Raw genomic sequence first — 23,423 nt, 5'->3', positions numbered from 1 at the left:
CGAGTCCCTTGGGGTCGGGGTTGTTGCCATCTCAAGTAGAAACAAATCAACTGCAGACAGTATGTGCGCTCTTTCACTTGGGCTGCAGTCCTGCACTGGCATCCAGTCCTTGCTTTGCGGAGGTGGGGAAGGGGCATTGGGTAGTCTTGTTTCTGGCCTCAGAGGAGTTGCCCTTGGCTGGGTGGGGACGTGGAGAAAGTTCTCATTAGCTCTTGCCCTCAGTTTCCTCTCTTCTTCCAAGTGCAGTATTTGAATTAGATTCCAGCTTAAAAATGCCATCATCTGTGGTTTCCATGTAAATTCTATAGTATAACTATTCGCAGTGACAAAAATGATTGAAATTTACTTAATTGTGAGATATAAACATAAAGGAGAACTCAAAACATAAATTCTATAATTAAAAGAGAGGAAGGCAGGAAACCTGTTTACTGTTAGTTTACAAATTGTCAATCTTAAGAAATGAACTTGAGTTAAATAGTTAAAAGGGCAATTCAAAAGTCCAAATTATGACAACAGTTTAGCTGCTTTAAATGAATTAGTTCATCCCCAGCACAGCAGGACATGAAGTCTCCCCACCTTTCTGACCTTCCAGAGTGCTTTCTGGTCAAGTTTTGCCCCCTTGATGGCTGGGAAGAATGAGCTGAAAATAGAGTTGAATTCTAATCTACTTTCGTAATTTCAGTGCAATAGAGAGCAGCTTACTTAGCATTTATTGGCAGCTGTGTGCAGTGTGTGGTGCCACCAGACCACTGAGTGAAGGGTTGAGATCAGGTTCCCCGAGTGACTCAGGAGGGCAGGCCAAGCTGAGGTCATGGTGGGTACGTCCCCCTGCAGGGGTGTCCTCCCTCCTGGACAGCCAGGAACTGGCAGACCAAACATACCCAGGCTTAGCATCCATCCCTGCTTCTTGCTGACTCTGCTGCCCTTGGAAGCACCATGGCCAAATCTCAGCTATTCTCTGTCTCTCCAGGAGAGCATCTTGTGCACATTAAGAAGTAGTTTTAAAAAATGTTTTAAAGTGCTCGGATGCCAGGAATCCCTTGCGCTTTCTGTAAGTGACAACTAGGATATTTACTATTCTCTTCATTCTCCTTTGGTGTGTGTCTTTTGTTTGCATTTTATTTTAAAAATACCCCCAAAGTGCACATAAAAATAAAAACATCCACATATCCAGTACCCAGAATGAACAAATGTAAACATTTTATCATATCACCTTAACAGATGTGCGTTTGAAGTTCCCTTTGAGGCGGGGGCGGGGGAGGATAATCCCTCAGGCAGCACTGATGGCTGCTTGGCATGGTCCTATGTCTTGATTCTGAGGATTAAAGGAAAAAAATGAAGATTCTTCATCCTTGCCTTAAGCAAAGTATCCATGCTTTTGTGCAGGACCTGGGTGTTCTGTTGTCTTAACAGCCACTGGCTCTGAGGTCTTTGGTGGGTGCTGCCGTCCTCGAGGGCGAAGGGGAGAGCTTTACCCATTCAGAGCAGGTGTCCCTGCGTCCTCTCTGAGTCAGAGTTCTTGCCATCAGCGTCCAAGGATGCATTGGCCAGCCTTCCGCTGCACTCTCAGGACAGGGAGTGGCCACAGTGCCGGTGACTGTGCTCTGACCCTTTGGTCATCAGCCCCATACTCCCAGGGAACCAGGGTCAGGAGGTATTTTGTGTGTCCAGATCAACATCTTGATTTTCAGTAGAGCCAGGCAAGCTTCCAGGTGTGAGGCAGCAGTGTGTGCAGCTGTGCATGAGCGTGGCTCTCAGCCTGTGTTCTCAGCAGCGAGGCTTCTCCATTCTGGTTCTGCCTTCTCGAGAGGGGAGATCGAGGGCCTACCTTCTACTCTATAGAATCCAGCAGGAGCTTGAGGTTTTGCATCTAGTCTGCTGCCTGATGCTCCAGTTCTGAGGAGTGGGACTCAAAAGTTAGGCTTTTTCATTTTCCTCTCCCCAGTTTTTTCATTCTGGAGCAGTCTAGACTGGGTGGATTTGACTTCCCAGGAGAGCTCTGTGTCAGCCACTTGTTCAGGAAGGGGAAGTGAGGAGGTCTCAGCTGCTGCCCGCAGTGGCTTCTCAGTTTCAGGGAGCGGCCTTTCCCTCCTTCAGATTCACCTTATTCCAGCTGTTCATGAACCGTTTCCATGTTTACCAAAGTAGCTCTCAGACCGCATACCACCACCACCCTCCCCTCCCTGTTCTCCTTCAGTGTTTGTCTGTGTGACTGTTTGTGCTACCCGTTACTGCGGTAATGGTGTAGGGTTTTGGGTGTTTGGGGTTTTTTAAAACTAACTCTCACCTGTCTTTTTCCCTCTGCGCTCACCCATGCTACCCCACTCTGCCTCTCAGATCTTGCAGTTTTCAAGGAACGACTTCGAATGCTAACCGTAGGAGGTATGAAAATAACGAGCCTTTCACTTTTCTGGAGCTGAGGACTTCATTTAAACAGGATGTGCAGCTTTTCCCAGCATGCAATTTGGGGAAAGTTGACACAACTTTGGCGAGTGTTTTGAAGTTTGTTAATTGTTTTGAGATACGTTTTTCCTATCACTTAGCTGTTATCCAACAGGTAGAGCTACTTACCGTGTCATTTTTGCTTCTGTCATTTGTGTTCTGAAGAGCATTTTCACCTTCACATGTGTCTCACCATCGCTTCGCTGAGCTTCTGTCTTTAGCGTAGGCTGTCTCTAGCTCCTGCTGTAGCCAGCGGGGACCCGAGGCCACACTACGTTCTGCATGTTGGCACATCCTCTCCTCCACATTCTGCGCTGTGCCTTTGACTGGACTCTGGATTCTTTCAGATTCTGCTTCCTGGGCATTTTTTACACGATTTCCCTTTTGATCTTCCCATGTTTGAAGGACAACTGAAGTACTGATAAAAAGTTACTTAATGAAGTAAGGAATCCTTAATGACCCTTGGTTCTGGGCAGAGCACCTTTGAAGAATCCAGAGTGGGGTGCTGGGGGTCATCTGCCTGCTGTCACTCACCCCAGCGTCCAGTCTTCCTTCCATACCAGGCGTCACTCAGAAGTTCTCTTTTTCCTCCATCTTACTCATAATATCTGTGAAACTCTAGTTTTGATTAAACTTTTCATTTTGAGGTAATCATAAATTCATACACAGTTATGAAAAATAATAGAGACATTATCATATGCCTTTCAGCCAGTTCCCCCAATGGTACCATCTTGTAAACCATAGTACATCACACCAGGATACTGACACTGACAGCAGTCAAGCCACAGAGGTCTGCGTCACTCCAGCAGTCATTCCTGCTGCCCCTCTGTAGCCACACTCACTCCCTTTCCACCTCACCCCCATGTTTGACCCCTGGCAACCACTGTTCTGTTCTCCATTTCTATGATTTTGTCATTTCAAGAATGTTTTACAAATTGCAATATGTAACATTTTGGAATTGGCATTTTTCAGTCAGCATGATTTTCTAACACTAGTTTTTCCCTTCTTAATTGCTGAGTAGCATTCCTTGCCATAGGTGTCCCACAGTTGTTTTAACCATTTACTCATTGAAGGACCTTTGTGTTGTTTCTGTTCTTTGGCTAATAGGGTCTTTTACAGAGCAAAAGCTTTAAACTCTGTAGTCCAGTGTATCAATTTTCCCCTTTTATGGATCATGTTTTTAATATCAAGTTTAAGAACTCTTTCCTTAGCTCTAGATCCTGAAAATTTTCTCCTCTGTATTTTTCTAAAGGTTTTATAGTTTTGCATTTAACATTTAAATCTGTGATCCATTTTGAGTTCATTTCTATGTAAGATATGAAGTTTAGATCAAGGTTTGTTTTTGACCTGTGGATGTCAGTTGCTCCAGCACCATTAACTGAAAAGTTTTGTCTTTTTGATCATTGAATTGCTTTCACACTTTTATCAAAAATCAACTGGACTTATTCAATGGGTCTGTTCCTGGGTTCTCTGTTCTTTCGTTTAATAGGTATTTTCCTTTTTCAGAATCACCTTGGCTGTTCTAGGGCCTGTCTCTTTTCATGTAAATTTTAGAATAAGCTTGTCTATGTTTACAAAAACTCTTGCTGACATTTTGGTAGGAGTTGTGTTAAACCTATAGATTAATTTAGGGAGAATTGACACCTTTACTATATTGTCTTGCAATCCATGAACATAGTATGTCTCTCAATTATTTAGCTCTTCTTTGATTTCTTTCATCAGCTTTTTGTAGTTTTCAGCATACAAATTCTGTACATGTTTTGTGAGAGTTACACATCAGTATTTCCTTTAAAAAATTCTAATATCCAGAAATACAATTGATTGTCTTTATGTTGTGTCCTATGACTTTGCTGAGCTTACTTATTCTAGGACTTTTTTACTCTTTTTTTTTTTTAGTAGATACTTTAGAATTTTCTGGGCAGATAATCATCTCACTTGAAAATAGAAACAATTATTTCTTCCCTTCCAATCTGTTTCCTTTTATTTCCTTTTCTTGCCTAATTGCCCTGGTTGGACCTTCCAGTACTATGTTGAATAAGAGTCATGAGAATGAACATCCTTGCTTTGTTCCTGATCAATGGTGGATTACATTGATTTTCAAATATTGAACCCAACTTACATGTTATTGCTGGAATAAACTTCAGCTGGTCATGGTATGCAATTCTTTTTGCATATTGCTACATACACACACACACACATATTCATAAGGAATACTGGTCTGTAATTTTTCTTTTCTGACTTTCTTTGCTCTTGGTATCAGGGTAATTCTAGCTTCATAAAATAAGTTGAGAAGTTTTCTTCTTACTCTAATTTCTGAAAGCGTCTGTGTACAATTGGTATTAATTCTTCTTTAAACATCCAGTAGAATTCCCTGGCAAAACCATCTGATTTTTAGATTTTTTAGAGATTTCTTTTTCAGAAGCTTTTTATTTATGAATTCAATTTCTTTAAAAGGTATAGAGCTATTCAAATTATCTATTTCATACTGGGTAGGTAACAGCAGTTTGTGTTGTTCTAGGAATGGTTTGTTTACATCTGAGTTGTCAAGTGTATGTTATTCATAGTATTCCTTTAGTATCTTTTTGGTACCTGCAAGGTCTGTGTTGATATCCCATTTTATTCCTGATATTGGTAATTTGTGTCTTCTCTTCTTCTTTGTTAGTCCTGTTAGAAGTTTGTCAGTGTTACTGATCTTTCCAAAGAACTAGCTACCTGTTTCATTAATTTTTCTGTTTTGCTATTTTCAATTTCATTGATTTCTGCTCTTTAATAGTTCCTTACTTCTGCTTTCTTTGTGGGGGTTTTTTCCCCTTGTTTTTCTAGGTTCTTGTGGTAAGATCTTATAGATTACTGGTTAGAGCCTTTTCCTCTTTTCTAATGTTTGCATTTACCGCTGTAAATTTCCCTCTCCGAACTGCTTTAGCTGTCCTACCAACTTTGATATGTTGTATTTTCATTTCATTCACTTCAGTGGTATTTTTTGATATCCCTTAATATATCTTCTCTGTTTGATTGTGTTTACATGACATATCTTCTTCCATCCTTTTGCTTTCAGTCTGCCTAAATCACTGTATTTGAACTTATTTTCTTGTAGACAAGCATATAGTTGGGTCCTGTTTTTTTAATCCACTCCGTCAATCTCTGTCATCTAAGTAGTTTATTTAGATCATTTATATTTAATGTAACTATTGATACATTAGGGCTTAAGTCTACCATTTTATCCTTCATTTTGTTTGTCCGTTTTCATTTCTCTGCTTTCTTTTTCCTGACTTCCTCTGGGTTTTTAAACCTATACTTTAAAATTCCATTTTTATTTATATATAGTCTTTTTTGAGCATATCTCTTTGTGTTTTTAGTGGGTTTTAGCCTTTTTAATTGTTGTTCAAGTATATCACTACATAACTTATCACGATCTAATGGTGTCATCATTTTACCAGTTCAAGTGAAGTGTACTTACCTCCCTTTATATCCCTTCATTCTCTCCATGTAAAATATATAGTTGTCTTAAATATTTCCTCTACATGTGTTTAGAACTGCATCAGATAGTATTACAAATTTTGCTTCAATTATCAAACATAATTTAGAAGACCCAAGAGGAGGGGGAAGCTCTGTTTTCTTTATATTTTTTAGTTCCATGTTCTTCCTTCCTCCTGTCTGATTCCTTCTGATATCGTTTCCTTTCTGTTTACAACTTCTTTTACCCATCCCTTTAGAATGACAGATTCTCTTAGTTCTCTTCATCTAAAAATGTTTTGATTTCTCCTTCATTCCTATAGGATATTATCACTGTATATAGGATTCTGGGGAAACAGTTCTTTTCTTTCACCTCTTGGTAAGTGTGGTGTCACTTCCTTCTGGCCTCCATGGCTTCTGCTGAGAAATCCACTATTATTTGAGTTGTTTTGCCCACTAGACAAAGTGTCACTGTATTCTAGTTGTTTTCAAGATTTTTTTCTGTCTTTAAATTCAGAAGTTTGGTTGTAACATATTTTGACATGGATATCTTTGGCTTTATTCCATGAGTTCATGGAGCTTCTTCAGTCTATGGGTTAAGTCTTTTGCTATATTTGGGAAGTTTTCAGCCTCCCTCTTTCTCTTCTTCTGGGACTCATCAACACAACTGTGAAATCTTTTGTTACAGCATCACATGTCCCCAGGACTTTCTTCACTTTTTTTTTTCACCAGTCTGTTTTCTCTGTATTCTTCAGATTGGTTCATTTCTGCTGTTCTTCCTTTAGAATCTGTCCCCTGACAATGCCGTTGAGCCTATATACTCACTTTTAATTTCAGTTATTATATTTTGCAGTTTCAAAATTTCCCATTGGTCCTTCTTTGTATCTTCATTTTTTGCAGAGACTTTCTTTGCTGAGATTTAATTTTTTTTTTCATGTTTCTATCATGTTTTAATTGCTCACGGAAATCATTTGATAACAGCTCCTTAAGAATCTTAGTCAGATAATTCTAACATCTCTGTTGTTTTGGTGTTATTGTCTGTTGGTTATCTTTTCTCGTGCAATCTGACATATTCCTGGTTCTTGTTATAAGTTTTTGGGTTTTTTTTAATATATTGCAACCAGGACATTTGGGTATCATGAGACTTGGAATCTTGTTTAAATCTTTGTTATAGCAGGGCTCCTCTGAACACTGCTCTGGTAGGGAGGGGCCCACAGAGTTACTCCTTGGTAGGGATGGATGTCCTGGGCCCCAAGGTCTCTGTTGACGTTTGGGTGGGGGCGTGGGCTAGCGCATTACTTCCCAGAGGAAATGAAAGTTTGGACTTCCTCTTGGGCCTTCTCTGAAACCTTTGAGTGGGGTCAGAGGTCAGAGTGCATTGCAGCCTGGCAAGGGTGTTGGTGGGGCTGCAGTGTGTTTCCTACATTTGGGTGGAATAGAGCAGTTATGGTCTGAAAGTTTTCTCTCCTGCTTGGCTGCCCTTCTCCTGGTCCTTTAAAGAGAGCAGCTTTGGGGGGGGGGCTTTTTTTGTCCATACCTGTGGAAGTTTCCAAGTTCTTTGCTCCAAGTCTGGGATATGGGAAACCAGAAGGAAACCTGGGGACCTCCTTGGCTGGTTGGCCTTTTCCTCCACCCTTTAGTGTCATCTTAAATTTGTTTTATATATGATATCTGGGGGTTTTAGTTGCACTTAGTGGGGGAATAGGTAGGAATATGTCTATGCTACCTGTTCAGAAGCAGACGTCTACAGATTTAAGTTCTCAAATGACTGAAGAACTCAGAAGCAAGGCCAGCAGTTTTGAAGTTCAGTAGTAGAGCCCAAGAATGATGAGTTCAGGGTGGTGGAAGTGAGGCTGGGGGCTCTTCATGCGGAAAGGTCACAACAAGCCCACATTCTCCTCTGAGACACACAGGTCACTGGTTAACTCCACAATCAACGTGTTCAAAGTGTTCCCAACAGTGTGCACTCTTTGGGTACTCTGGTTCCCTGAGCCCCCACTGCTGAGTGTTTCCACCAGCTAGGAAAAGTGTCCCCCAAATAACTTTGGTTTTCCTTCATAAACACTGAGAGTGGGCTGTGAATGGCCAGATCTGTGCTTTATCGGGCCCACGCGATGGCCCATCCTCATTCGTGATAGAATAACAACAGGAAGCGGGTGCATAGCTTAACCAAGCCACTCTACCATCACCACCACTATCCCAAGGTGAAAAAAACCAGGTTGCGTTTGCTTTAATAAAACAAAAAAAGGTTGAAAAACATAGAATTTGCTTTTAAAACTTTTTTTTAAAGTGTTCTAGAGCATTAGATAAATAAAGGCTATCATTCCCAAGACAGCTTGAATAGGAAAATCTGGGGAGGTTCCTGGCCCACCCATGACCAGTTGAGTCAAGTTCTGGCATTGGAGTCTGGAAATGTGCATTTTTACAAATCTCTCAAATTCGTAGAGGTTTGGATACACAGCTGTGTTTGCAGGTGAGTTTAATTAGGCCAAGAAATGGGAGAATGTCTGACCTGCACAGTCAGGTGTTGGAGACTGTGGGTGCTTGTTTAGAGTTTCACATTTCATCATGGTGTCTGGGATTGTGAACTGCACCTTGCCTCACTCCAGCCGGTATTTTGTTTCAGGATTGGTGGTAGCCTTACCTACAGTGTCACCTGGCAGTTTTCCTCCAAGTCTCTTCCCCTTTGATAATTATTGCAACAAAACACAAGTGTGTAATGCCCGAGAAAGAGCCCTTCCATCACGTGTTTATCAGTTTGAAATATGCTTTCAGATGAGGAGGCACCTTGCACGTGGTGCTCAGCAAATGGCAGTAATGAGTCGGTGACAGTTAGTCAGTGCTAGTCAGTTCCTTAGCAATTAGTCGGTAAATACACGTCAGCATTGGACTGGAGAGAGCGAGAATCAGATTTGTGACTGCTGAGCGGTGTCTGGAGGATGGGTCCTTATGTGCAGTTTGGAGTTCTTCCAGGAGATGGCGCCATCCTTCATCAGAGATGGCTGTGAGAGTCTCTCCCCTGCTGCCCAGCAGCTTTCCCACAGGCCACTCGGCTTCTTGGTGACTGTCCCTCACTTCTCAGTCTCCTAACTTCCTGTCACTCACCACATACAAATGCTGTTGCCATTAAGACTTATATGATCTAGTCAAATCCAGTTCCTCATTTTCTACTGGAATTCTCTGCTTAACTGTTTTTCATTTGCTTTCTGACTTACCCAGTGCCTTTTCAAACCTAAATTGCTTTGTGTCTGTGGGACCTTAAAATACATTTTTCTTCAAATTATGAATAATTGGTGCACTGGACTAATATATGCATAATATGAATTTTATTCTCATTTACCTATGATGCCAGTAATATACTCAGCTTCTGTTTGTTGCTAAAGTTTGTGTTTCTGGCTGTAATGTAGTATTTATTTTCACATATAACAGAGGTTTTTATGATTTCTCTCTTCTCTTTTCTCTCCCCTGGGGAGTCCCTTCCCCTTTTCCTAAACTGTGGCCCCCGTGTGGCTGTGCCCGTCTCTCCTCACCCCCTCAGGGTTCTACGGCCTGGACGAGTCTGACCTAGACAAGGTCTTCCATCTGCCCACCACCACATTCATCGGGGGGCAGGAGTCAGCCCTTCCTCTGCGGGAGATCATCCGGCGCCTGGAGGTAAGAAAGCACAAGCTGTTTCTGGAAGACTCTAGTGGACTTGCTAAGAACTTGTGTTGGCAGGAGGCCTCCAGACTAGGTTGTTTTTTTTCTTGATCCTATATATTTTTTTAATGTAGGGGAAAGGGCTTTTTTTTTTTTTTTTTTTTGCTATTTTGTTGATGAAAATCCATGTTTTTCTGTTTTTACAATCAACCATAAGAAAATGTAGAATTTGCTTCTAAGACTTAAAAAAAAGAAATGTGTCGTAAAACATTAGATAAATAAAGGCTGTCGTTCCCAAGCCAGCTTGAATAGGAACACCTGGGGAAATTCCTGGCCCACCCACAACCAGTTGAGTCAGCTCTGGTTTCAGAGCCTGGAAATGAGCATTTTTACAAATCTCCCAGAGATTGGGATACACATCTGTGTTTGCAAGCGACTGCTTGAGTCCCAGGTTGTCCTGATCCCAGCATTTGAAAGGGGCAGGGAGCCCTGCACCGCTCTCATTTCAGCTGATGCCGAAGCCCAGGAGCTGGGCTCTTGTGGGACACTTGGACCTGGACTCCAGAGGTCCCAGCCATAGCACCCCCTGTCCCCAGAGAGCCCCACGTCCAGGGCTCTTCCGAGAGAGCCTCCCATTCTGGCTTGTCCCAGCTTGGAATACCCCATTCTCATGGTTTACAGATATTTGTGTAAACTTACCCGGTGATGTTGCGTTAGGTATGCTTACATATGATATGAGCATATACTAGGCTGTTCTGTGATCTGACAGAACTTAAGTATGTTCTTGGTCCCATGACATAATAATCAGTTTGCAGCTCTTTGCAAATTTAGAGCAAGTGCAGTTTCTTGGCTTCCTAATGTCTTGCTAGAGAGAGGAGCTAAGAATCAGCATCTGAAACTCCCTGCCCTTTTCTCATGGGGACTGAGCCAAGAACAGGGAAAACAAAACATGATCCATAGGCCCAATAACTGCGTGTCCAAGCTAATAGCTAAATTCATGCCGATAATGGTGGAGACATACTGTTGTTGACCTAATAGTTTCCTTTGAGCTTTTAATTGTTCAATAATGGAAATACTGCCCCATCAGGAATAAGGAGCATGGGCCTTATTCTCCTGCTTCAATGTGTAAAGATGAGGAGAGAGCTCCCCTCCCCCCTCCCCTTCTCTTCCCTCCCTACTTCCTCCCCCGCTCTTCCCTCCCCTCTGCCCTCCCCCTTTCCCTTCCTTTTCTCTCTTTCCCTCCCCTCCCCTCTCCCCTTCCCCTCCTCTCTTTCCCCACTCCTTCCACTCCTCTCTGCTAGGCTTGCAACTCAGACTTGGGTCCCAAGCAAGAAGCGCCCTTTTTTAAGCTGATGGAAGAAGGTTCCAGGTTCATGTTAACAGATTATGTGGCTGGACGCATGTTTTCTTAAATGTGTTTGATGGTGTGTGTGCATGTGTGTGCATGTGTGTGTGTGTGTGTGTGTGTGTAAAAAACAGATGGCCTACTGCCAACACATCGGGGTGGAGTTCATGTTCATCAACGACCTGGAGCAGTGCCAGTGGATCCGGCAGAAATTCGAGACACCTGGGGTCATGCAGTTCACCAACGAGGAGAAGCGGACCCTGCTGGCCCGGCTCGTGCGCTCCACCAGGTACACGGCTGCACCAGTCCTGTCGGCATGGCACAGCCTGTGGACTGGGGTGGGTGGGTTTGGGGTGTGGCCACAGCCCTAGGAGAGCAAGGTTGGCCCTGGTGACGTGGCTCCTCAGGGTGGATTGGTTCCCGTCCAGGTTTGAGGAGTTCCTGCAGCGAAAGTGGTCATCTGAGAAGCGCTTTGGTCTGGAAGGCTGCGAGGTGCTGATTCCTGCCCTCAAGACCATCATTGACAAGTCAAGTGAGAATGGAGTGGACTACGTGATCATGGGGATGCCACACAGGTACCTGGCTGCCCTTTGTGCCTCCAGAGCACAGCGTGGGGCACTGGGCAAGCTAGGGGCCTGGCTCTCCTGCTATACACTTGTACCCCTGCCCAGGACGACCATCGCCACAGCATCCCCCTCCTTTGGTAGTCCCTGTCACACTCAAGGCCATAGTAGTCTTAGACAGACATCTTGGCCTCATGCCCTTTTCGGATTACAGCTGAGAGAGGAGGTTAACCTAGAGGGATGGCTGCTCGGTTACACAGAGTAGAGACCTCAGCTTAAGGAGGCAGCGGAGGCTGAGGGTGGAGCGTTCATTGTAGGCCAGCAGCGTTCTCCGTTTTCTACTGTTCTCCCTCCCACCTCGTGTGGCCTTGGGTGGTGGGCAAGCAGAGACTGAGTGTCCTACATCAGCTCTGGTCTCAGCTTCTCTCGGGCTGAAAACTGAGGCACTGCCTGTCCGTCGGGGGAGGAAGGGGATGGAACAGCACTGCCTGCTTCCCGGGATGCACCCAGGCCTTGCTCTTACGTGTCCCAGGGGACGGCTGAACGTGCTTGCGAACGTCATAAGGAAGGAGCTGGAGCAGATTTTCTGTCAGTTTGACTCAAAGCTGGAGGCAGCTGATGAGGTGAGACAGCTGTTTTGGGGTTTTTTTTTTTTACCATTTTAAGAACTTTTATTGAGATACAGTTGATATACAATAAACTACATATATTTAGTGTACAATTTGATATTTTTTTCTTATTAGTAATGTATATATGGCAATCCCAATCTCCCAGTTCATTCCAACACCTGAATTTCTTTTAGAAACTAGCCTAGCTCCAACCCACACCAGACCCTGGCTCCACTAGTTTCTCAGGAAAGAACTTACCAGTGCCTGGGATCCTCCATACCCCTCACAACGGAGGTGGCTGTTGGCCGACCTCCTGGAGAAAAGAGATAAGAGGACTGGCAGCCCCGCACTCCTCCCCGCTGGGGGTGGGGACATGCACCTGGTCGAGGGACCTTCTCCTAGTGCCCTAGGGGGAGTGATTCTGGGGAAAGCCTTTCCATCCTTCCAGGAATGGGGGTTCTGGGTGTAGCAATAACACAGGACAGGGCAGTCGTGAAGAGTAAGCATCTCCCTGCCCAGAATAAAGACTCACTGCTTGTGCTGTCAGGGTTCCGGAGACGTGAAGTATCACCTGGGCATGTATCACCGGCGGATCAACCGTGTGACTGACAGGAACATCACCCTGTCGCTGGTGGCGAACCCTTCCCACCTGGAGGCTGCCGATCCTGTGGTGATGGGCAAGACCAAAGCTGAGCAGTTTTACTGCGGGGACACCGAGGGGAAGAAGGTAAGGCCACGGGGGCTGGCCAGATGGTCCAGGACGGGCTCATAGCCTCAGGCATGTTCCAGACCTCACGTTTCTGGGATTTAGCAAAATATTCTTAATGGACTTTGAAAGAGTAGCAATAGTAAATTAGTGCCAGGTACAGATATGCTTCCTCCCAAGTTGTGACCACCAGAGCTATGTGGGGAGTAGTTTGCTTTTATTGTCACCACACCTGTGGGGAAGGTAGTCTTACAAAATATCGTGAGGGACAAAGAGGCTTTGTCATTGAACAGGAGGAGAGAGTCTTAAGGAAAAGGTGTGGGTGAGCCTAAAGGAAGAATTGTAAAACTGACAGATAGGAGGAGAGGCGGTTGAGTTGATATCAGGGTGGCACCATTTAGAGATGGAGGTCTGGGTGGCCCTGGTAGCAACATTTGCCAGGTGTGTGAATGCTTAATGTTGGTTGGCCAGCCTGCTATGTATAGAAATCCTCATTGTAACTGTTTGCCATTGTTTAATCTCAAAGTAGAAGTCTGTCTGTGATAAAATCTTACGGTTCTTATTACGTAATGATAACCTCAGAAAAATCAAGTGTTTGCAGTGTCTGGGTGCATTTTGGGGCGTGTTCAAAGTCAGCATCACCACCCTGCTCTCAGGCTTCTCTTGTTCTTCCTACAAATAGGGGCATATGTGAGGAAGCTAATAGAACATACACAGTGTGACGTAAAGCTGCAGGTTAACTGGTAAAGAGCTTCAGAAAAGCAATCGGTGGGTGTGGAAGGAAAGCCAGTCAGAGCTTCTCATCTATAGAGTAGATAGTTGTCATCTTTAATTAAATAAACTGCAGGATTTGGGTAGATGGGAAGAAAAGAATGTTCTCTGAAAGTAGGGGGGGTGCTGTGGGCAGATCGGGGGTCGGGGGCAGCCTGGCCGAGGGATGCCCTGGAGAGGGGTCAGACTTTTTTTTTTTTTTTTTTTTTAATAAATTGATTGGCTACATTGGGTCTTTTTTTATTTAATAAATTTATTTATTTGTTTATTTTATTGGCTGTGTTGGGTCTTTTTTGCTGTGTGCAAGCTTTCTTTTTAGTTGCGGTGAGTGGGGGCTACTCTTCGTTGTGGTGCGCGGGCTCCTCATTGCTGTGGCTTCTCTTGTTGCAGAGCACAGGTTCTAGGCACGTGGGCTTCAGTAGTTGCAGCACATGGGCTCAATAGTTGTAGCTCACAGGCTCTAAAGCGCAGGCTCAGTAGTTGTGGCACACGAGCTTAGTTGCTCTGCGGCGGCATGTGGGATCTTCCTGGAGCAGGGATCAAACCCGTGTCCCCTGCATTGGCAGGTGGATTCTTAACCACTGCACCACCTAGGAAGCCCTACATTGGGTCTTTGTTGCTGCACGTGGGCTTTCTCTAATTGTGATGAGCGCAGGCTACTCTTCGTTGCTGTGTGCAGGCTTCTCATTGCAGTGGCTTCTCTTGTTGTGGAGCACGGGCTCTAGGTGCACAGGCTTCAGTAGTTGTGGCGTGTGGGCTTAGTAGTTGTGGCACACGGGCTTAGTTGCTCCACGGCATGTGGGATCTTCCCAGAGCAGGGATGGAACCCATGTCCCCTGCATTGGCAGGCGGATTCTTAACCACTGCATGCCCAGGGACATGCCGGGGTCAGACTTTTTTAGAGGTATAACTAAGTATTAGTTTACTAAGGTCTGTAATTTAAAACACGGTAAGTCTACATGTACTGTGTTTGGCTGGTTAGAGGGTAATGGGGTCCCAGCCAGAGGTGGCATTGGGGGCAGGATGTTGGGACATGAGAGTTACTTCCCTGGTCTTGGGGGCCTGAACGGTGCCACAGAAACTCCAAGCAGATAGGAAGTGGCTTCCTGTGCAACCCCCGAGACCACCAGTGACACAGTGGCCAGGGAGGGGTAGGGAGGAGACCAGCACCAGTGACCGGTGCCTCCAGCATTTCCGCTCTCTGTGGCTAGGACACTCGCCCAGACATTTGAGGCCAGGGAGGAGAACAAGATGGCAGAAAACTTTATGTGATGTCCACATTCATAAATTACAGACAAAAAGCCACTCTGGCATCGCGCGCTCAGAATGCTGGAGACATCCTGAAAAGGAATGAAATAACTAGAGAACAGCAGTGGAGGGTATCTAACATGCTTCAGATGCTTACAGGCCACAGCAGTCGGTCCTGTGAGGCCAGGACAGGCTGGTTAGCCCTGAGTGGTCACCAGGCACTTGTCTGAGGGAGTGCCCTGTCCCCAGGTGTGCCCTGCCCAGCGTGGACGACCTATCCCTCAAGGCCCCTGGCCTCGGCCCCTCTATCTGAGCCCATCCGTGCTTAGTGTGGGGGTCCAGACCCCACCAGTCCTTCACACCTGCTCTCCTTGCTACTCTTCCCAAAACCCTAGGCAATTATCTGATTTTTATTAAACCCAGAATCCAGGGAGCTGGAGTATTTGTTACATAACCTGCAGTGTTTCAGAAAAAAAACCACATAATTTCTTTAAATGTGGCCAAGGCTGTTCTATAACCTGGTGCGAGACGAAGCCTGATGCCGCTTAGCTCAGGGCTATGTGACCCTTGGGGCACTCGTGTGGGAAAGCAGCTTCCCAGTGCCGTAGGTGGCCTGCTGCAGACGGAGACCCGGGCCACTGGGGTGTGTGATGTGAGCAGCCAGCACCACACTGAGGGAACCCAAGGGACCGAGTGCAGCCTGGTGAGGGACACAGTGCAGCTTCCTCAGAAGATCAAGAGGTACAGCATGAGGAGAGGGGAGGCTGGCCCGGAGGCGCTCAACGGCAGAAGGCCGAGGTTGTACACAGAAGACTCTGAGGAGAAGAAACGCACGTCCTGGGGATCAGGAAGAGGCACTGTGTCCCCCGGTCATTTGGGACCTGGCAAAGCTTCCCTCCTCTGAGGAGGTCCCTGCGCGAACCCAACACCTGTGTCCATTTCCACCCGTCCTAGAACGTCCCCCTGCATCCACCAGGGCAGGACGTGTGGGGTTCTGCTAAAAAAAAAATTAGATTTTGTCGCTGAAGAGCGCGTGGACCTTCCCTTCCTGGTGCTGAGGACACACAGCTAGAGGACATCAAGGAGCAGGGGTGGCAGGGACGTGGGGTACCAAGCAAGCAGGCGATGTGTTGAGGACAGTGGGAACCGTGTCTCACTGTGTAGGAGGCGTCTGTACATGTGGAAGGGGCAAGGCGCAGAAGAAAGATTGGAATTGGAGGTGTTGTCGCTGTACAGGGTACACACACAGATTTAGAAACCTCTGTGTACATGAACCCATACCTCCGTGTTTTGGCTCTGTGCTGAGCGAGGCTTGAAGCGACGATACTCTAGTGGTGATGAGCACGCAGACACTAGTCTTAAATGCGACCCTCCACGGAGGGAACTGGGCTCCTTAGAGAAGTGTCTGATTCCAGGGCTGGGTGGGAACAGTGCAGCAGGAGGCGGAAATCTCTGTTGTGCCAGAAAGCAAGAAGGCCCCCCAGGAACCACGGGCCCTGTCCAGGTGGCACGGGGCTCCCACACCAGGTCTGGGACAATGTGAGCATCAAGATAACTACAGATACTAGTCAGTTACAGCCTGTTGAATAAAACAGGAATCTGTGAGCACACATTAATACAAATAAATAAAAGTCAAGAAGAGGAAGCTCTTCGGGAATGCCAGCACGTAAAGGTGGAAGTGACACCTGGCAACACCCGAGGGGTGCTGCTGAGGCTGCTGGGTGGGTGGGGGTGTGGTGAGGAGTAGGATGTAAAGGTTCTCCTCACTGTTCTCATTACCGAGGAGAAATGGTGGGTTTAAAGGGAGAAACAGGGACTTCCCGGCAGTCCAGTGGTTAAGACTGTGCTTCCACTGCAGGGGGCGTGGGTTCAGTCCCTGATCAGGGAACTAAGATCTCGCATGCTGCACAGCACAGCCAAAAAAGAAAAGGGGGGTGGGGGGAGACAGCTGCCTGTCCAGGTGATCCAAGTTAACTTCATCCACGTGGGGCAGCCCAGCTTGGGCGTCCCCTGGTGTGGAATGAGTCTGGTCATGCAGGACCATCGGAGCCCAACGCCCATCCACGATGTGGAGACGGGAGAGACAGTGGGCTGCTCCAGGTCGAGAAGCTGAAGAGGTGTGGCCCTAAGAGCACGTCCACATGGGGTCTGGGATGGGTGGGGTCTGGGCCAGCATTGCTTTCCTAATGAGAGGTTGTTGCCTGGTGGGTTCAGTGGACATTGGCTCTACACCAGACGATGGGGGTGACGGGTGTGCAGATGTGGAACACATGCTCAGGGGAAGGGAGGGGGGTGCTGGGAGGGGCCTAGGGGTCTTTGTGCCTTCCTTCCATTTTCTTTGTCAGTTTGAAATTATCTCAAAATACATCATTTTTTGAAAAGTGGATTATGACTGAATCTCCATTGTGCCTTGTGGACACTGTGGTCAGGACCCTGTCAGATTTGGGGTCTCCTTTGTGCGTCTGCAGGTCATGTCCATCCTTCTGCACGGGGACGCCGCATTTGCTGGCCAGGGCATCGTATATGAGACCTTCCACCTGAGTGACCTGCCATCCTACACGACTCACGGCACTGTCCACGTGGTCGTCAACAACCAGGTAACCTGGGCTCCAGGCGGGTTCTGGGGTCTCTGCAGCAGTGAAGGCTGAGGAGGCCACTGCATTGATTAGACTTTCTGCTGAGGCCTCTATGCTCACATCAGTCTTACTTAGAATGACATGTTTTCATCATTTAATACATTCGTTGTTTTCTGATTAATAAACTTGGACAAACAGGAGACTTTCTTTAAAGTGGAGAGATTTTAATTACACTGTTTAAGATCATGATGTTATTTTAGAATATTTTCTTCTAGACCCACAAGCATATAGATGGCTTTCCTATTTTAAGAAACTGGGTTCTGTGTACACAGTTTTATATCCACTTCTTATTTACCACAGTATTTTCTCATGGCATTATATATTCTTAAAATATTAATTTTAATGGGAATATCCATTATAGGTTGTTTTATACAATAGATATTTCCACGTTGTTAGACTTTTAGGATTCTCATTTTTCACTGTTATTTTTTTTTCACTGTTTTAAATAATGATTGATGAACATTCTTATAAGTAAATACTTCTGCCCAACTTTGAAACATATTGCTGTTATATCTGTTATTTCCTGTGCCATGTATCCAAGGGTGCATCTCACCAACTCATGTGAACTTTCATGTGACAGATACTTGAGTGCCTTTAAGTACAGGTACTGTGCCAGGTACCAGGCAGAGAAAAGGGCATGTTCGCTGCTGTCACAGAACTTATAATTCAGTGTAGGGGGCAGGGGGCCTACCAGCTATTGGGTTAGTCTGCAGGTGTTTCTCTGAGGATTTGACCTTTAAGTGGAAATTCAAGTCAAGTAGGCAAATGTTAGGGGGCAGCGGAACAAGTCAGGCAAGGAGTCTCTCTCTCCAACGGAGAGGAGGAGGCCGTTGCACCTGAAGTTTGGTTTTTTGAGAGAAAGCCGCCATCAGCCAGCTTCTGCAAGGCCCCCAAAGAAAGAGGGTTTTACTCCAGATGCATTGGGAGGCCATTGGAGGGACTGAAGCAAGGAAGTAACAAGAGACAGTTTGGTTTATAAAGATGGTTTGTTGCTACATGCAGAATGAGTTAGAGGAAGACAGAGAAACAGTTGCAGCTGTCCCAGCAAGGAATAGAGAGGAAGAAGGGAAGCTTTAAACGTGAACCTAAGGTCAGTATGTAGTGGATGCCGAAGAGCTCACAGTGTACCAGGTCAGACACGAAAAGAGAAGAGGAACATCAGTGTGAATGTAACACACAGTATGGTAACAGCTACTGCTAATTGAGTACCTACTGTGTGCCAGACACTAAGTTAGCGACTTCACATACATTAACTTCATGTGTACCGTTGTTACACATGCAGTGGGTGCTGTCGTTCCCATTTTACACAAGAGGAAACTGAGCAGAGAGTGAAGAGCTTGCTGGAGAGTCTGTATTTAATCTGCTTTCTTTCAAAGAACAGTGTTCGGAAGAATTTGGAAAAAGTGCCAAGGGAAGAGAAAGGTCTAAAAAACAACCCATCTCTGACCTGTGTTTGAAACAGATGACCAAGCACAGAGAGTCTCTACTGTTTTTGGGGGGTAGGGGATGAGATGCTAACAGGAATGGTCTTCAGTCTGAGAAGAGTACAGCAAAGAAGCTCAAGACACAAAGGGATTTTTTTTTTTTTTGAGTTTTTCCATGAGTAGTCTCCAGAGTCAGGTGAATTCCATCCCAGGAGCGTTTTTTTGTTTGTTTGTTTTGGTTGGTTGCTTGCTTGCTTGCTTTTTTTTTTGTTTTTTTTTTTGTTTTTTTTTTCTGGTTATTTATTCTGATGGCAGAACCTACTTGGTAATCTCTTATAAATCCTAGCAAGTAGGAGAGATTCCAAAGACTTTTAAATTTTTGTTTAAAGGAATAAAAAGGTAGGTTCTAGTCCCTGGGGAGAGACCTGAATAGATTCTCAGCTTAGGTGTCCTTGTCATGGAATGCCACCCAGGCCCTTGTGAAGTCCTTCACTGCATATTTGTGCACACAGTCCGAAAATATGATATGGACAGTGGTGTAGCCGTGTGGCTTCTTACCATTTTTAACATGTCCCCTGAGAAAGCTCTGCTTGATGGGCTGGTGGCAGCAACACGCGGTTCTCCCTGCAGCCCTGACAGGTTTAGCACTTCATCAGTGACAGGTGAAGGCACAGAGAAGGTGATGTTTGTAGCTGACCCAGCGCTCGGGAGAAGAGCTGTTGCACGTCAGAATCGGGATTCAGGATTCAGAGTTTAGAATGCTGAGGCACAGTCCGCAAGGATTAAGTCTAGAGACAAGTATTAAATCAAAGATTAAATTTTTTATTGTTTTTTTCATTGTAATAATTTACATATGATAGAATTCACCCATTTCAGTGTGTAGTTCTCCTAGCCTCAACAAACACGTGCAGTCGTGTAACCATCATCAAGATATAAGAGCTTACTCCCTCCCAAAAGCACTCCTCTCCCAGCCCACCCCCTGGCAAACGCTATGATTTTGTGTTTTCCAGAATGTCGAATAAACGGAGCCCTGTGGTCTGTGGCCATTTGAGTCTGGCCACCTTCCTTCAGCATAGCCTGCTGAATTGTTGGAATTAATTGATCGTGTATGCATGAGTTTATTTCTGCGCTCTCTATTCTGTCCCATTAATCTATGTGTCTGTTTTTATACCAATACCATACTGCTTTGATTACTGTATAGCTTTATAAGACAGTTTGAAATCAGGAAGTGATGCCTCCATCTTTTATCAAAATTTTATAGTTTTCAGTGTATCCTTCACCTCCTTGGTTAAATTTATCCCTACAGACATTATTTATTCAGCCCTACCCACTCTCTCCTTCTGGGACTCTGTAACACGGATGTTAGGTATTTTGTTATAGTCCCACATTCCCTTGAAGCTTTGTTCACATTTGCTTTTTGAATCTCTCCATTTGTTTAGATTGGATAATTTCTGTTCTATCTTTAAGTTCACTGAGTCTTTCCTTTCTCCCCTCCATTCTGCTATAGAGCACCTCCATTCAGATTTGGGGAATTTTTTTCTGCCTTTTTTTCTCCCCCAGCTCTAAAGCTTCCACTTGGTTCTTCATGTATCTTCTGTGTCTTTGCTGAGTTCCCATTTTTTCATGTATTTCAGGCATATTCGTAATTTTTATTGAGGTATTTTTGTGATGTCTGCTTTTTTTAATATTTATTTATTTATTTATATTGGCTGCATTGGGTCTTTGTTGTTGCGTGCAGGCTTTCTATAGTTGCGGGGAGTGGTGGCTGCTCTTGATTGCAGTGTATGGGCTTCTCATTGTGGTGGCTTCTCTTGTTGTGGAGCACAGGCTCTGGGTGCATGGGCTTCAGTAGTTGTGGCACATGGGCTCAGTAGTTGTGGCACACGGGCTTAGTTAGTTGCTCCATGGCACGTAGGATTGAGCAGGGCTTGAACCTGTGTCCCCTGCATTGGCAGGTGGATTCTTAACCACTGTGCTATCAGGGAAGCCCTGTGATGTCTGCTTTAAAGTCTTTGTCAGATAATCTAAAATCTGTGTCATCTCTGCGTTGGCTTTTTTTTTTTAATTAATTTATTTATTCACTGTGTTGGGTCTTCATTGCTGTGTGCAGGCTTTCTCTAGTTGTGGTGAGTGGGGGCTACTCTTCATTGCAGTGGTTTCTCTTGTTGCAGAACACAGGCTCTAGGCACTTGGGCTTCAGTAGTTGTGGCACATGGGCTCAGTAGTTGTGGCGGTCGGGCTTAGTTGATCCTCGGCATGTGGGGTCTTCCCGGACCATGGATCGAACCCATGTCCCCCGCATTGGCAAGCGGATTCTTAACCGCTGCACCACCAGGGAAATCCCTGCTTCTAATGATTGCTTTTTCTCATTCCAGCTAAGATTTTTCAGGTTGTTGGTATAACAAGTGACTTTTTTAATGAAACCAGACATGTTGACTATACATTATGAAACTCAGAATCTTATTTGAATCTTCTGTTATAGCAGGCATCCTCTGGACATCTCTGGTGGGGGTGGGAGGACACTTGTTACTGCCAGGTGGGGGTGGGAGTCCAGGTTCCCCACCCCAGGTCTGTTGATACCCAGGGAGGGGAGGGAACAGGAGGCAGGGTGGGACAAGGGTGCTTTGTTACTGCTCCCCTTGTGGCCTCCACTGACACCAGGGATGGAGTGGGTGCCTAATTACTGCCAGCCTGGGTTTCCCACTGGGCCTTTGCTGGGGCAGGTGGGGGTGGACCACAGTGTCTTCTGTGGGGTTGGCTGCAGCAGGGTGGTGATTGTCTAAAAATCTTCTGTACTGCTGGGAGGTCTGTTCCTATGTAATGCCCTGGGTTTTTAATTGTACTTAGCAGGGGAAAGAGGGAACGGTACATCTACTCCACCTTCCAGAAGTGGAAGTTCCTATGAAAAGTTTTTTTTTAAGTGTAAATTCCATTTCTTTAGTAAATATAAAACTATTCAGGTTATCTCTTTCTTCTTGAGTGAGCTCTGGTTACTTCTGTCTTTCATGGAATTTTTTCATTTCATTTAAATTGTAGAATTTATGAGCATAAAGTTTGCAATGCCCTCTTATTAGGGTCTGTTGTGGTGTCCCTTCTTTCATTCCTGATGTTGGTAATTTGTGTTTCTCTCTTTTTCTTGGTTATATAGATTTGTTGTTGTTTTCAAAGAAATGGCTTTGGTTTCATTGCATTTTCTCTATTGTTTTCTAATTCATTGGTTTCTATTCTTTGAAATTTCTTTCCTTCTACTTGCTTCCAGTTTAATTTAGTCTTCTTTTTCTAGTTTCTTATATCACTGATTTGAAACCTTCCTTCTTGGCAATATAAATATTTAACAGTGTTTCAATTTAAGAATCACATTACACAAATACAGCACAGGTAAGCCTTTGGCTTGTCAAACTTCTTACAACAGAAAGTCAAGCATTTTGGTTGAATGTAAGTGAGACTGTGTCCAGGGGAGAGCATCTTAGGATGGCATAGTGTCTGGAAAATTACCCTGAAAGGAAGCTGGGCCCGTGTAGGCCAGAAGATAGAAGACTCTATAAGAGCTGTTTTCAAATACATGAATGATTCACAACGCAGGGAATATGATGGGCAGAGGCAGCACCAATGGGTAGCAGTTACCAGGAAGCAGGTTTTGGTTGAGTGAAAAGAACTTCCAACCGTCAGGCCTGTTCTTTTTTTTCTTTGCACCTGGTGAAATTTAATAGGGTGGGGAAGGCACTGAAAAGAGGGGACAGGGAAGAAGGTGCATAGTCCGCCGGGCTGGGTGAGGGCCTTAAGTAGCCAAATCCGGGGCCCTCAGGCCCACCCAGCTGCATCTGCCAGTTGATGCCGTAGCACTGGAGGCTGCAGAGTGCCAGGCCTGTGTGGGAGCAGACATAGTGCCGCGGACGGGGGCAGCCGGGAACAGAGCTACAGGGTTGAAGCAGACAGGGCTCCAGCCAGGATAGACCATTTGGCTCTAGGGTCCCCTCTGGCTCTGTCCCAGCAGTTCCATTTTGTGGGGTTTTCCTACTAGTACACTCACTCCCAAATGTCTACTGAGAGATGTGTTTAAAGATATCACTTGGGGGTTCCCTAGCGGTCTAGTGGTTAGGACTTGGTGCTTTCACTGCTGGGGTCCGGGTTCAGTCTCTGGTCAGGGAGTTAAGATCCCACAAGCCGTGCAGTGCAGCACCCCCACCTCAAAAAGAAGAAAAAAAAAAAAAGTATATATATACATATATATATATATATCTCACTGCTGCACAATTAATGTCTCAGTAAAACTGGAAGAAAAAATAAACGAACAAAACTGAAATAAATAAATAATCATGAAGGGGCATTGTGGGGAAGCTGTCACCGCAGCAGCAAGACTAGAAATCAAAACTCTACCACTACATCAGTAGGAAGCTGGTTAAATAATTTATGATATATCCATACATGTGTTAACAAGGCTTAAATGAATTAATACATATTAATTAATATACATGAAATGCTCAGAATAGTGCCTGGCCCATAAATAAGCACTAATGTATGTTAACTGCAACCACAGTGTAATAAAACCACGTGAAAGAGTGGGATCTATACGTAGATCCTGTTGAAA

General features: G+C 45.1%; 1 protein-coding gene across 4 annotated transcripts in view; it reads left to right on the top strand.

Moving 5' to 3' along the window:
* The window catches only part of OGDH (oxoglutarate dehydrogenase), a 73,262-nt gene that overhangs the window by 36,267 nt on the left and 13,572 nt on the right, over window positions 1–23,423 (top strand). For 3 of the 4 annotated variants that reach the window (XR_009053238.1, XM_057732219.1, XM_057732220.1), the window contains exons 5-10: window positions 9,434–9,549; window positions 11,014–11,168; window positions 11,308–11,454; window positions 11,975–12,065; window positions 12,598–12,777; window positions 17,244–17,372. Coding sequence is in view for 3 of the 4 variants with exons in the window: in XM_057732219.1 (XP_057588202.1) it covers window positions 9,434–9,549; window positions 11,014–11,168; window positions 11,308–11,454; window positions 11,975–12,065; window positions 12,598–12,777; window positions 17,244–17,372 (818 nt within the window). In the remaining variant the exon portion in view is untranslated. Of the gene's footprint in view, window positions 1–2,337; window positions 2,383–9,433; window positions 9,550–11,013; window positions 11,169–11,307; window positions 11,455–11,974; window positions 12,066–12,597; window positions 12,778–17,243; window positions 17,373–23,423 lie in introns of all 4 variants that reach the window. The other variant, XM_057732221.1, reaches the window with a different exon arrangement.

This window comes from Hippopotamus amphibius, chromosome 4, assembly GCF_030028045.1.
Source record: "Hippopotamus amphibius kiboko isolate mHipAmp2 chromosome 4, mHipAmp2.hap2, whole genome shotgun sequence".
NCBI lineage: Eukaryota > Metazoa > Chordata > Mammalia > Artiodactyla > Hippopotamidae > Hippopotamus > Hippopotamus amphibius.
The sequence above is the reverse complement of the archived record's forward strand: the minus strand, read 5'-3'. Positions and strand labels throughout refer to the sequence as shown.